Source organism: Doryrhamphus excisus, chromosome 20, assembly GCF_030265055.1.
Source record: "Doryrhamphus excisus isolate RoL2022-K1 chromosome 20, RoL_Dexc_1.0, whole genome shotgun sequence".
In the NCBI taxonomy this organism is placed as follows: domain Eukaryota; kingdom Metazoa; phylum Chordata; class Actinopteri; order Syngnathiformes; family Syngnathidae; genus Doryrhamphus; species Doryrhamphus excisus.
The window spans coordinates 6,983,926-6,997,814 of record NC_080485.1 but is presented as its reverse complement, the minus strand read 5'-3'; the positions used below and the strand labels follow the sequence as shown (position 1 = coordinate 6,997,814).

The window sequence follows — 13,889 nt, the reverse complement described above, 5'->3', positions numbered from 1 at the left end:
GAAAAATAAAAAGTAAGATATGTGAGAACAGTGGAATGTTTTATCAGAGCTTTTCTTGTAGAAAATTGGAACCAAAGCGAAGTTTTTTATACTTTTTTGTTTTTAATAAATGCATTTGTTTTTTTGGAAAACCTGATGCGGCCCAGTCTCACCCAGACCCGAGCTCCAGTGGCCCCCAAGTAAATTGAGTTTGAGACCCCTGGTCTATAGACTCACCGTTTCCCATACACTCATATTTGATGGCCCGCCACAAATAAATTTGGACCACCACAAATAGATTTGGCGCTACCCGTTAAGAATTCTCACACTCGACTTTTGTAACATTTTACAAACAGTGTCACTTCTTGCGTTGATCAGTAATGCAATTCATTTAGTAATTCCAGTCATATTTGAAGCACCGATGGATTTTCCTAAGAGTGTGTGTGTGTGCGTGTGATGTTTTACTGATGTTCTGATATCATTATAGTGGGAATAAAAGCGACTGTATAGCTGGGTTTATTTAGTTAAGTGTCTGACAAATGAGCTTTTACTGATTTAAGACTACAGTTGATTAATATCCACTATAAATGCATACAAGATGCTGATATTGAGTTTATTTCAGTAGATTTGAGAATGACAAGAAAAACAAGAACTTGACTTGTGTTTTTTGTAGGTAACTTAAGTAAAGCAAATCGATACACCAGTTTCAGGGTTTAATACTCAGCGGTACCTGTTAACCCTCACTCATAAAGCCATTATAAAAAGGAAGTTGCCCAGCGGAGTGTGTGTGTGGGGGATGTGGTCCCATATTTCCCGTATTTTAAAATGCAAATATTGACATGCACATGTGTCATATCCAATTACGCAAAGGATATGATGACAGATAAAGTGCTGTCCTGCAGGAAAAAAATAGAACTGGTTCTACATGAAACATATGCACAGTCGTTCTATTCTACCTACTAAAGAAAAATGTACTTCTCCGTTGAAACCATGTTGTCTCATTTAGTGGAAATTTCTATATCCAAAATCAGCAGTTGGTGGCAGCTCCATATTTTGCGCATCTAAGGTAAGTGGATGAAAGCATATTCATTTGAGTATCATCTAAGCCCACACACACACGTCAGTCAACAGAGGACTGCTCTGTGATGCGACTGTTCCAAACGGTTAAAAGACATTTATCAGATCAATCAGTGCTGACTGTGCATTACGTCCTCCGAGACGATGACTTAAAACTAATGCTTTGTATGTTGTCAGTAATCTCTATTCAGGCATAATTTTAACACTTGTAAAAGATTGTAGTGTTGAGGAAGACGAGCCAAAGGTGCCAAAGTGTAGCTGTGACTCTTCCAAGTCAATATTGCGTCAATGCCATTAGCAATGGTGTCTGGATGAGATTATTAAGTAGAGTGTGCTCTTTATAATCGCAGTGATGTCCACTGCCAAAACCCTGAAGCAGTTTCTTTTCCCACAAGAAAACCGTAGTCTGAAGTAAGCATATCAGAACATAACACACCCACCCAAAACTGAGTGGATTTTCCTGCTCCCGGCCCCAGAGATGTTTAAAAAGAGATGGAAATGAGAGTAAGTCTTTGCTATCCGAATACTTGGGATAAGGGGGAGTCTCTTTCTGAACAGTGCGGGTTGGCAGAGAACTCACATCATTTCCATCTGCATCACTGGCTTCTGCCACAATTTGAGTGACGCTTGAATGATACAAAAAAGAACTGAGGAGGGTACTCACATTGGGTTGGATCGTCTGCCCCTGTTACCCTTCTTGCCTATGACAGGTGTGCCAAAGTGCTCAGGGTTGGTGAGGGGAAGTCTGTCGAGCGTCTGCAGAGGAAGCAAACGACAGTAAAGTGACTGTAAGTATACGGTATTTACATGACAACTCGTCTCACAGAAACCTGTCCATTCAAATAATGTATACATACAGTATTTCACAAAAGCGTATTTCAGAAACCACTTTATTATATCCTTGAGGGACAATACTAGATTAAACTATAACAATGTAATCAGTGCACAACTTGGAAAGCGGCACATATTTGCTCTCCTATGAAAGTCAACAAACAGCCATTACTGTCTAAACAGCTGGCAACACACGGGAGTACACCTCACAGTGAGCATGACCATGGTGTCAATATTTGGGATGAATTAGAAAAATGGCTTAGTTAAAGTAGCTCTATTGCAGAAAGAACACTCTTAAAACATGCAATTATAATAATAATAATATAATAAAATAAAAATAACATTACATAAAAAGACTTTCATATTATAGTGTGTAACATATATTAGTTATATCATGTAAAATAGTATAATAGTTTGGGAAAATATAAATAAATAAGTACATTAACAGTTCATACAAGGGCTGATTGGCGTGTGGAATGAATGAAGTCCTATAACGTTCACTGTGGGAATGGAACTGGAGTCATGTCCGTTACTAAGTAACGTGTTAAAGACATCATTACAGCAAAAGTATTTTATAATTCAGCCTCTCAACAACACAGGAACGAGTTCTGGGTGACCAGATAGTTCAGAACGATGATGTCAACGACCCACCGCCGCGTCATCGCTCGAAGTGAGCTTTGGCAAAAAGCCAACATAATATGTGAATATTTCGACAGGCATGACGCACCTACATCAACATTTTCCTGATATTTTGTTGTCTTATACTACATAATGACTAATTAATTAAGACATTCAGTAAGACATTCCGACTTGACGTGACGCAATGTCATGTGGTTCCGTCTGTGTGCCCGTTCAAAGTATATTATATATACTATACACTAACTCGGCACAGGCTGCACGGCGGACAAGCGGTTAGCTCGGAGACCCGAGTTCAATTCCACCCTCGGACATCTCTGTGTGGAGTTTGCATGTTCTCCATGTGCATGCATTGGTTTTCTCCGGGTACTCCGGTTTCCTCCCACATTCCAAAAACATGCTAGGTTAATTGGCCACAGGTATGAATGTGAGTGTGAATGGTTGTTTGTCTATATGTGCCCTGTGATTGGCTGGCGACCAGTCCAGGGTGTAACCCGCCTCTTGCCCGAAGACAGCTGGGATAGGCTCCAGTACCCCCACGACCCTTGTAAGGATAAGCGGTAGAAAATGAATGAATTAATAAATTAATGAATAATTCGGTACACTGTGGGCCTGACTTTTAAAATATAGATAGTATGAAATTTGTCATAGAAGCACATAATGTATAAAATAGTTGTCAGACATTGGATACTAAAAGGTAATACTCCCTAAAGATTTACATTTAGCACACACAGTGATTACATTTCTCATATTTGCTGTGATATCAGTTGGTGCTGAATATATGCTAAACACCAGCGTGAGACTGATTGGATTTGTGATTTGCCTTCAAGTGCTAGAAAGAAACAAAGTAAAGAAGACAGATACTGGCCCTGAACAAAAAGCAAAGAATATACAGTGCAACATGAAATGGGGGCCAGTGTTTGTCCAAAAGGTGCATGGCAGCTTGATACTTGCCTCACTCTCTGCAAAGTGACGGGCGCCTTTAAGGCAGAGGGAGGAACGTCTTAATGTTTTCTCGTCACCGTCGTCAAACACTGCAGGGGTAACCATACAAAAGACAAAACCATGACACAATACCACAGACAATTAAACATCAATTTAGCACATATTTGAGCGAGGTAAAGGTAAAAATGTACAATTTTATTTGCTATTTCTTCAATGATATCAGCACCTGTGGAGAAAAACGATGTGCAGCCGTGACGTATGTATTTCTTTTCCCACGGAGAAAAGAAAAGAAAGAATGTGTAAACAGAAGATGTTTTCCAAACAACAAGAAAAGTCCCAAGGGCACACTTAAGTAACTGGCAGCAGCTAAATAGACTGTGGAGCTGGTTACAGCTTGAGTAGATTTTGTTGGCGGGAAAAACACACACACTAACGAGACATGTCAATCATTTTAAATGTAATCATTGCAGTTATGCAACACGGAAATGGTTTTGAGCGTTAACTTGGATATGGTTACCCTGAAAGGCTGTGAGAAACAAAATTCGCCTTTCCGTATGAATGATTATGATCATCCTTAGCATCCAATAGCACTGCATCAGATGTGATCAACTGTTTAGCTTTGCTATTTTGCCACAGTTGCACTCTCTCATGTTGCTGTTTTTGGTTGAATCAGTCTGTTGTTTTCACAGGGAAGACCTGCAGTGCATAATAAGGAAATAGACACAGTTCACTAATAGCGATGCGGTGAGCAGGTAAAAAGGCCAGCTGTGTCCCCAGGGACTTGGCCAAGAGCAAAAGTAGATCTACGGGAGAGTAAATATTGAAGCCCATCTGCACTGAATAAAAAGAAGCAACTGTTCAAGATGATCTTAAACATAAGATCAAATATTTGGAAATTCTAATGTCAACCCTAGAAAATGATGACATAATTATATTCCATATCATGATAACAGATAACGTTTCTAATAACAATGACTCACCGACTGTGTAAATACTTGCGTCGGTCAGCTTATTGATTGTGGCCTCCTGGTAAACTCCATCCTGGTTCTTCACTTCGACAATAGCACCCACCTGTGGGACAAAACAGTTGGCTTCTTAATAGAGGTCTTACACCGCTGTGCTTTTCCTTGGCCGCCCCGCCCCACAGCCGTGGCACGACAGCCCCAGCCGTCCACAGCCGTGGTGAGATTTGAGCGGCCAGCCGCCAGCCGTCGGAACAAGCGCAAAAATTAAATTACCTCTTTTCAGCTCAAGATAATATAAATTGTGTGAAAAAGATGATATAAGGAAGGATTATGGGCAATATAGGTGAGCTTTCAAGAAACAAATGAGGCTATCAATATTTTTTTATATTAGTTTTCCACAGCCGTGGCCATGTTCTTGAGATTTCTTCAGCCCGCCCCGTTAGCCGAGGAGTCCGGCCAGCCGTGGGGCCAGCCGCTCCGTGTAGACCTCTACTTCTTAACCAAACAAATCCTATTACCGTACTGACCAGAATATAGGATGGTGCAGCCGTGGTAGTCTTATAGCCAGTGTGTATAGGATTATCCATGCAAATCATCAGGTGGCGCTACGCAGCTTACAACAAACAGACCATAATGAGGCCTATGAAGAAATATATCATGTACTTCACTGATATTGAAATTATGTTTTTGGTCATATTTTCTGGTCTTTGATTTATTTATTTATTTTGTAAAGTGTAGTCCTCTTCTATTTGCGTATATTGAAATATAGTTTGATGTACATGTAGTGATGTCTTCCATATAACGCAAACTCAAATGACACATCATGTGGTGTCATTTGAATCAAAACCAAAAGTTCAGTTAAAAAGAATCATCCATCCCAGCTCACCTTTAAAGGGCCTTTGATGCTTTCATCGTGGACCTCAGCTGTGGAGAGATTTGCTTTAAAGGTCACCTGAGGAGGAGGAGGGAGGCAATGAAGAGGACCGTCAGCGAATGGAATGATGTATCAATTCTGGAACAATAGCGACTGAGAGCCAAACAGGTTTGTAAACAGAAATTAGAACTGATATAAAAGTATGAGTGTCGTTTCACTCAACAGCAATGACACGTTTAGATTGTAGTCCCCCTCCCTTCCCCCTACAGAATGTGTTTACAATCAAAAATCACTTTTGAAGGGAAATCTAAGCATGTAGGCCTACTAGTTCAAAGGACTAATTTTGCTGTTGCTGTGATTTGGTGAGGATGATATAGCTCTGATCTAGTCTTAATCTGAATCCTTACAAAATCATATTCCATAAATATTACCTTATAACAAGCAGTAGCTACTAAATCAGATATCTCTTATAAGCTTCTGGTTCAAACACCGAAGATCTTAGTTCAATGCGAGTTCACAAGATTTAATTACTGATATGAACAATTAAAAAAACCTACAAGGAAGAGTGTGGCTTCTAAAACTCTGGGGTCATAAAGTCAGATTTGCACATTTGCATTTTTTTACAGAATATATATATATATATATATACATATATATATATATATAACTATAGTCCCTCTGAAGTACATTTGTTATTTAGATATATGGCACTTTTGTAAGCAGTTCCCACCCAGGTCTTATATGAATATAATGTGAAAGTTATATCAGTGTGATTAGGTTGAATTTTGGCCAATCTTTAAATGACAGAAATAATTTCCATAATTAGTTGTGACTTCTATAATATAATCAGCAGCAACCTTTTTCATTTTCAGACAAAAAGCACCAGCTGTGAGGATCTACATGAGGTTTCTCTGTGAAAAATCAGTGTGTTTTGCCAAGCTCTGTCTCAACACCGTCAGTTACTACGGTGCCAAAAAAACATGTCCCACTCCAATAATGACTGTCAGTCACCTCTGCAGCAAAATGCTTGTAAAGACAGCAGTTCTGAAGGAGTCCGGTGCTGGAATACTGACAGGCAGATGTAGGTCAACTGAACACAGCACAGCTTTACTTGTGCCATACTGATCCATGTGCGTACACTGGCCCAAATTACAATCCTGAGGAATCTGCTCATAATTGTCAGTACGGTGACAGAAAGCAAGCCTTCGGGTAGTACATTTGGTATGTCCCCCGTCCATTTCGAGTGTAGCAACAGCAGAAAAAGCAATCGAAAGCTAGCTTAGAGGGACGGATCAAGACAACAAATGAAAGTAACAGAGATGATGTTGAACCACGGTCATGTAATAAGAGCTGAGCTTCCAGGGGCTGAGTTTCATCAGATATGGTGAGAATCACATTCCTTCTCTTGCAATACAAGAAGTCTTTTCAGCACCTGGGAGGGTACAAAGGTTGTACATCAATAACATCTGACCTGTCTCACAACCCAGTGTTAGTTCCAACTGAGACCTTTAGCTGTTGTGGCACCAACACTAAGGCAGGGCTCGACAATAACGATGTACCGATGGCCCGGGGCAAGTTAAAACAAAATTCGGGCAAGTAAATTCAATCAGTGATATTCCCGTCGGGCAAGTGCACTTTGGAATGCCATACTGCCAAGAGTTTTTTTAAAAGCGGTTCTTGTTGGGTGTTGGTAAAACACGGACTGCGTAATTCCGGTGGTAATTTGCAAACCAATCCTTGCAAATCTTGAAATGGACCAATCAGAATTGTTTATTTAGACCGCGGTCCGCAGTCCGCGTTTTACCCACACCAGTTCTTGTTCGCGATCAACCAATCAGCGATGGTTTGACTAGGAAAACATCTATCATGGCGTCCCTGCCCACATGGTTTAATTCTTCAACAACTTCTGAAGGAAAACAGCAAAAAGTGACGAACCAGTGCCTCCTAAACAAGTATTTTATTAGCGGCAGCAAATCAAATGATGGCACAGGTGAGTGAATCACATTGCTGTGACAATTTGAAGTGGTCACAATGAAACACCACCGATTAGATCCAATACCAAGTGCTGATTTTGCACAAGCTACAAAATCTAGCGCTTCCATTTCTCTGTGTATTTTTCTCACCTTTGCTTCACAAATTATTGTTTGACCATTGAGCATTTTTTTTTTTTCTGGATTAAAAACACTTTACTAGTACACAAATGTGTCTATTCAATAATGTTTCATTGTGGTGCACAACTTATAAAAGGCAAAGTGCCTAGAAGTCTCTTGACAATCCAGATTTCTATGCAACGTCATGATCTATGTAGGAAAACAACCACAAGAAATGATAATCATTTCATCTTTATTTGAGATTCTCATGTGATGCCACAAAAATGAGATGATATCATTATGGCAGTCTTTTCATTTTACATGGGGCAAGTTCGGGCAAGTAGTTCTCACCTTAAGGATTCCCCACGCACAAGTAATTTTTGTTTTTAATGTAGAGCCCTGTAAGGGCACAATCACCCTAGGTCATTTTAATCCTGACGACCTTGGTTCACTTCCTTGTGAACTCCGGTACAGGTATAGTTGACTTGAACTCAAATGTGAATGCTACACAACACCAAAGATGGGAACGGGTGTTAATAGGCAGAAAAAGCCATGGATAAATTGGTATTGGAAGAGCGCTCTCTGTTGTTTGTCCCTGGGGTATTCAAGCCAGCAGACAGAATTTTTGTTTGGAATATTGGAGTTTCGTCTCGTAATATATTCATGAACTTCCAACCAAGTTGTGACTTGCATGTGTTTTTAATGCACACACAGCCTTTGGTCAGGCGATAAAAAAAGCCAGTGTGAGCACTAAGCACTAAGCAAATCCTACCATTTTTCCTTTGTTGCTGTACTGCACTGAAAGTGTAAAACTAAATTTAACATGGAAAATCGCATTCAACATCCCATTCAGACCTTTACATCTCTGTCAAACATAAATCAGTACAGGTTATAATTGATTGATTGATTTCCAAAAAAGTAATTGTGGCACACTTGAAAATATAGTGTCCGCATTGGTTTAATTTTGTGTTTGAGATAATATACTATTTGAAAGTATGGTGATTATTAATAGTTATGAGATGTTATTGTACTATGCATTACTGACATTCGTGGATTTGCAGTTTGTGTGGTTCGGTGCGAGGTGGAAACCTTTGTATCTCTCCGGTTGCAGCTATACGGAGACACTTCCTGGGTGATTTGATTCCGTAAAACAAGTAAATGTTATAGAGAAAGTTCGTTGAAAAACATCAAAGACATAACCGCTACTCCGGCTACTGAACTGTGGCTAGATGGCCACCCAGTGGAATTGCAGGGTCTTTAAATGGATATAAAATGGTCTAATTTTGAATATAAGTTGGTTACAGTAGGTTACCAGGATACATTATCATATTTTGACAGTTGCCCCAGTAATCTTTGGGATTTAATGATATTTTAGCACAAATGTGAACATTTTGATAACGCGTATGTCACTATGTAAGCATATTGTAAAATACGTTAAAAGGGTTGTTATAATAAACAAATGTAATTAATGGCGATATGTGCCAAAACACATGTGATTAATCACAAGGAAATTAAATTACCTGGAAATGTGAAATGATAAGTAATTGAGAATGGGAATGCTAATAACTGGAGTGATTTGAAGATGTGTATTTTGTATCCGAGTTTGTGTGTGTGTTCAATAAAGAGACGCAATTTGCAAGGGAATACCACGCATCGTCCTCACTCTGGGGTCTGCTGTCCTGCCTGTATTCCAATTCAGGTAAATTATCTGCGTTACGGTGCCCACGCTTGGGACCCGTAACATAATCATGCATCCTAAATATATGTGGGTAATTCTCTTGAATGGGGTGCCAGCTAGGGTGCCATCACTTCGAGGCACATGACCCACAAACGCCAGTTATTTGAGGCTACAATCATATGAGTACTTAAACGACATTTGGTGACAGCAACAGTTTGTCATAATAACGACGAATGAAATAATACAAAACGGAACTTGTGTTTCAGCTGTGATTTATATATATATATATATATATATATATATATATATATATATATATATATATATATATATATATATATATATATATATAAAACACTTCTTTGAATATATAATATATTCTTATAATATAACACTTCTTTGTGCACCAAAAGCATTTTGCTGTTTTCAAAACATGTAGTTTGACCATAATTGAGCAGGACTATACAGTATGTAAATGAGCTGACATTTCCATTGACACCCAATGTAAAGTTGCACCTCATTTAACATTAGCGCACTTTTCGGTTGACATTCAAAATATTTTCTAAATTTTTGTCAATTAAAAAAAAATTGTTAGTGTAAATAATTGAGATTAAAATTTTGAAACAAATTTTTTTTTACAAAAGTGCAAATCAGTGAGCATTTTATGTATAATGTTGCAATTGACATTTCAGTAAATAGCGCCCTGCTGCTATGAAATATACTCAAATGTGATATTCTTCTTTCTTGTTTTTCTTCATAAACTAAAACAGAACAAGTGATGCTTTATTTTAATATGAAAAGTGGTTACAAAATAACACATTTTTGCTTGCTATGTCATGATTCGGTTACCCCTTTCAGGAGAATGACCCCTATATAACATGTGGCTGCAGGAACTATAACGACATACAGTACACATCGAATATTCCATGACATGCATACTAATATTGTCTAGAAAAATACAGCATACTAAATGTATTCCACAATGTCGTCCTTGCTCATCATGCATGTACTTATTGTTTCACAGTAGGTAAAATCAACATGGGGCTAATTGACTTTTAACAAGCCTTCGAGTGAAGAACAGCATCCCAAGACGGAATGTCACACAAACCTTTCACTCGAATCACTCAAAGGACCCCGTGCCAGATGCTGCATCCATCAACTTGTTAAACAAGCAGATCGAGATTAATGATCTACATAGGAACTCATTAGAGTGGAATATTCAGAATCAGAAACATAGTCTGCATGGCCAAATGACAAAGACGCTTTTTGATTCTTAATGGTGCGGCATTGGAGGCAAAAGGCTCCATCGTTTAACGTGAATTTATGGTGCGCCAGCATGGCAGATCAATGTTCTTTTGTCTCGACAGGATGAACTACAGTACACTGACACAGTCAAAAGCCATCATCTAGTCTTTGTTCCTCCCACACACTAGCAAGACAGACAAGTGATCTACCCCTCCTCTATTGTATTAACCAGATGCTCGGCCCCACTGGGGAATGATAACGATACAGTACAGTGCGTATCCTGCAAAGACATCAACAAAGCATGAACGTAATGGGGGGGACTACATTTGAGCTGCCATACGCGCTGAGGGTGTGGGTGAGATGGATGCCTGAGGTCCTAATGGGTACCTGGTGGGCTAGACTAGATCCTGCATCTGTCTCGTCTGGGCCTGAGGACGTTTCTACAACTGCCTCTCTAACTATCACTAGTCATGTATAAAAAGTATTTTTAAAAAAAGATTAAAGACACGTCTTTTTAATCAGGCTTTTATCTAATATTTTTAAACTTTTGTTATGTTTTTATCTTCTGCGATTGGCTGGCGACCAGTTCGGGGTGTACCCCGCCTCTTGCCCGAAGACAGCTGGTAGGCTCCAGCACCCCGCGACTCTTGTGAGGAAAAAGCGGTAGAAAATGAATGAATGAATGAATGTTTTTATCTTTTTAGTCCTATTTTATGCTTTTAGTTTTTAGCTTTTAACTCCAGTGTTTCCTCAGGGGGGGTCCTCCACACTGGGGGCTGTGTCGGGTCTGCCATCCTTGGGTCCCTTCGACCCGGCCGGCTGGGGGTTCTTCCCTTTAATGTGGGGGTCCGCCCATCTGTCGGAGTCGGGGGGCCCGAGTGCTGGTCCCCCGATGGCACGGCCTGTGGCTCCTCCCAGTGTGGACGGCCCCAAAGGTGGCGTTTCCTTGATCCTCAGTGCCATGCCATGTCTCCCTACTGTGTGTGATTGTGTGTGTGTGTGTGTGTCTAGTATGGAGGTGCTTTCTTAGTAATTGTTTTTCCTTTTAATTGTGGTAATTGTTTTTAACTCTTTAAAGCACTTTGTGTTGCATGTCTTTGCAGGAAAAGTGCTCTACAAATAAAGTTGATTTGATTTGATTTAACCTCAGGTAGCGCTTCATAGTGCAAAGGGTAACAACAACCTCCAGCACAAGAAAACAGTTTCAACCACTGTTATTTGAACATGACCACATCATCATCTCTAAACTGAGCATGTGTTTGTATGAATGTGCTGAAACTGAAACTGATTTAAAATCACTGATGCTAATTAAGCCTTGTGATCCACGGGAGTGCAGACAAACCATTTTAATATTACATCAGAGGCAGGCTTTGAAATGTGTCTTACCTTCGCCTTGACTAGCCGCTTGGCAGTCTTAATCTTGGCCTCACAGAAAGCCCCTCTGTACTTGGCACTCACATCTGTCCCCACAGTCAAGTAGGGGGGCTCCTCCAGAGTCTGATGAAACACAGCAGAATAACATTTAAATCCAAGACACTTTCCATATTATAATACATATATGAATTATATATACAGTCACTTTGCACTTTGAATTCCGCAGTTTCGCTCTCACGGTTTTTCAAAAATATATTAACTCATTCACTGCCAGACATTTTCTCACAGAAGAGAGCTCCATGACAGTTTTGGGGCATTTTTGCTGAACTTTCAAGACCCACAGAGAATATTGAGTTTTAGGACTATATAAACATTGAAACGATGTAAAGAAACTTAGACATAGACTTTCTTTATTGTCATTGCACAATAACACAGAAGTGAAATTGCCAACGAAATGTCTTTGCCTGGCTCCCGTGTAATAATAAACAATAAACAATAAACAATAAATAATAAATAATAAATAATAAATAATAAATAATAAATAATAAATAATAAATAATAAATAATAAATAATAAATCTTTTGACTCTAATTTCATTAAAAAAATTCTAGCCTTTTTAAATTGACAGTAGAACAGAGAGTGGTTTCAACAAAAACATTAATAATAATTATTAATTGACAATTAATAAATAAACATTAAGAATAATAAAACATAACTAATTTTGACGGAAAAAAATGAGAAAATTAGCTTTTCTGCTGAGAAGCAAATTCAAGCAGAACAGTGACTTGCATCACATTTTTGTATTTTAGTGACACCTCAAACATCGGAAGAGTTGTTTACATCTGCGAAACAACAAAAACAACACAGAAAAAAATATTTTGATGACAAGAACAAGATTATTCACAGATATAGAACATAACATTACAAAATAATATTCTATTTACCGATGTTTACATGTGTTTGAACTATTTACCGATGTGTGCATGTATGTGTGGTATTTATAGACCAACAGCAACGTCACCAACGTCACCCGTATCCTTTGCGATCGCGACTGATCCACAGCCAGACAAAGTCATTTTAGTCTCTGCTGGACTCATCGCCATTTCCCTCTGTCAGTGAACAATTTGCCAATTTCTGTGTTCTTCATATCCAAGCTGTTGCTGATGATTGAAAAAATAGAACTGTTGCCCCCTGCTGGGACAGAAATACATTGCCTACACGTCTCAAATTCACACACAAGATGCATAGGACTTTGATCTGTAGATCCCACAAAAAAGCAAAAGACGACGATAGTCAAAAGTCTTTGGCAGTCTGTTACTTTTTGAAAAAACGTCAATTATCAGTCATAAATATGCATATTTAAGCAGCAATTATGGATTTCTTTGTCCAAATCATCAACCATAAAATGACTAAATGTATAAATATACAAATGTATGTATCGTGTAGTACTCTGCACCAGTCTTTGTAATGTTACTGTAATGTTTGATGAGACACTCAAGCACCAGAATTGATGATCTGAGTAAGCTTTTAATGCAAGTTTACACTATCTCACAACATCACAATAAACCCTAACAAAGCTACTGTTGTGGTCATAACCCCACACCAAGCTAAAATTCAATTCTAAACTCCCAACGTTGCTCCCTGTCCACCCCCTAGAACAGGGGTCTCAAACTCAATTTACTTGGGGGCCACTGGAGCTAGGGTCTGGGCAAGGCTGGGCCGCATCAGGTTTTCAAAATAAAAACGCATTTATTAAAAACGGAAAAAACTTTTTCAGTGCTTTGGTTCCGATTTTCTACAATAAAAGCTCTGATAAAACATTCCACTGTTCTCAAATATCTTAATTTTTATTTTTCTGCACAAAATTAGATGAACAATAAATAAACACATCAAGAATAAAGAAAACCAATCAGTAATAAATAAATAGAGAAAGAAACCACATAGACAAATTATTTTTTTCAGATTAAAATGAACAAAGCATTATTAGAGCCCTGTAGACATGACAAAACACGACTATAGTCACATTTATACTCTTTTTATTTACAACATATTGCGCAACTGCAGGGTCTTGAGACACATGCTAACTCGCAAACTAGAGAGCTAGCGACCTAAACGGTAGCCTTCAAGTAATTTCCTTTAAACTTAAATAGCCAAAAACTTACCACTTCCACACAAATAGTGAGGATAACTATTAA

General features: G+C 38.7%; 1 protein-coding gene across 2 annotated transcripts in view; it reads right to left on the bottom strand.

Annotated features, from left to right (window-relative positions):
• Positions 1-13,889, bottom strand: part of arid4b (AT-rich interaction domain 4B) — a 50,811-nt gene that overhangs the window by 20,320 nt on the left and 16,602 nt on the right. For both annotated transcript variants that reach the window (XM_058058069.1, XM_058058070.1), the window contains exons 3-7: positions 11,707-11,817; positions 5,320-5,385; positions 4,449-4,539; positions 3,478-3,557; positions 1,721-1,812 (exon numbers count right to left, since the gene is read on the bottom strand). In XM_058058069.1, coding sequence (XP_057914052.1) covers positions 1,721-1,812; positions 3,478-3,557; positions 4,449-4,539; positions 5,320-5,385; positions 11,707-11,817 — 440 coding nt within the window. The remainder of the gene's footprint in view (positions 1-1,720; positions 1,813-3,477; positions 3,558-4,448; positions 4,540-5,319; positions 5,386-11,706; positions 11,818-13,889) is intronic.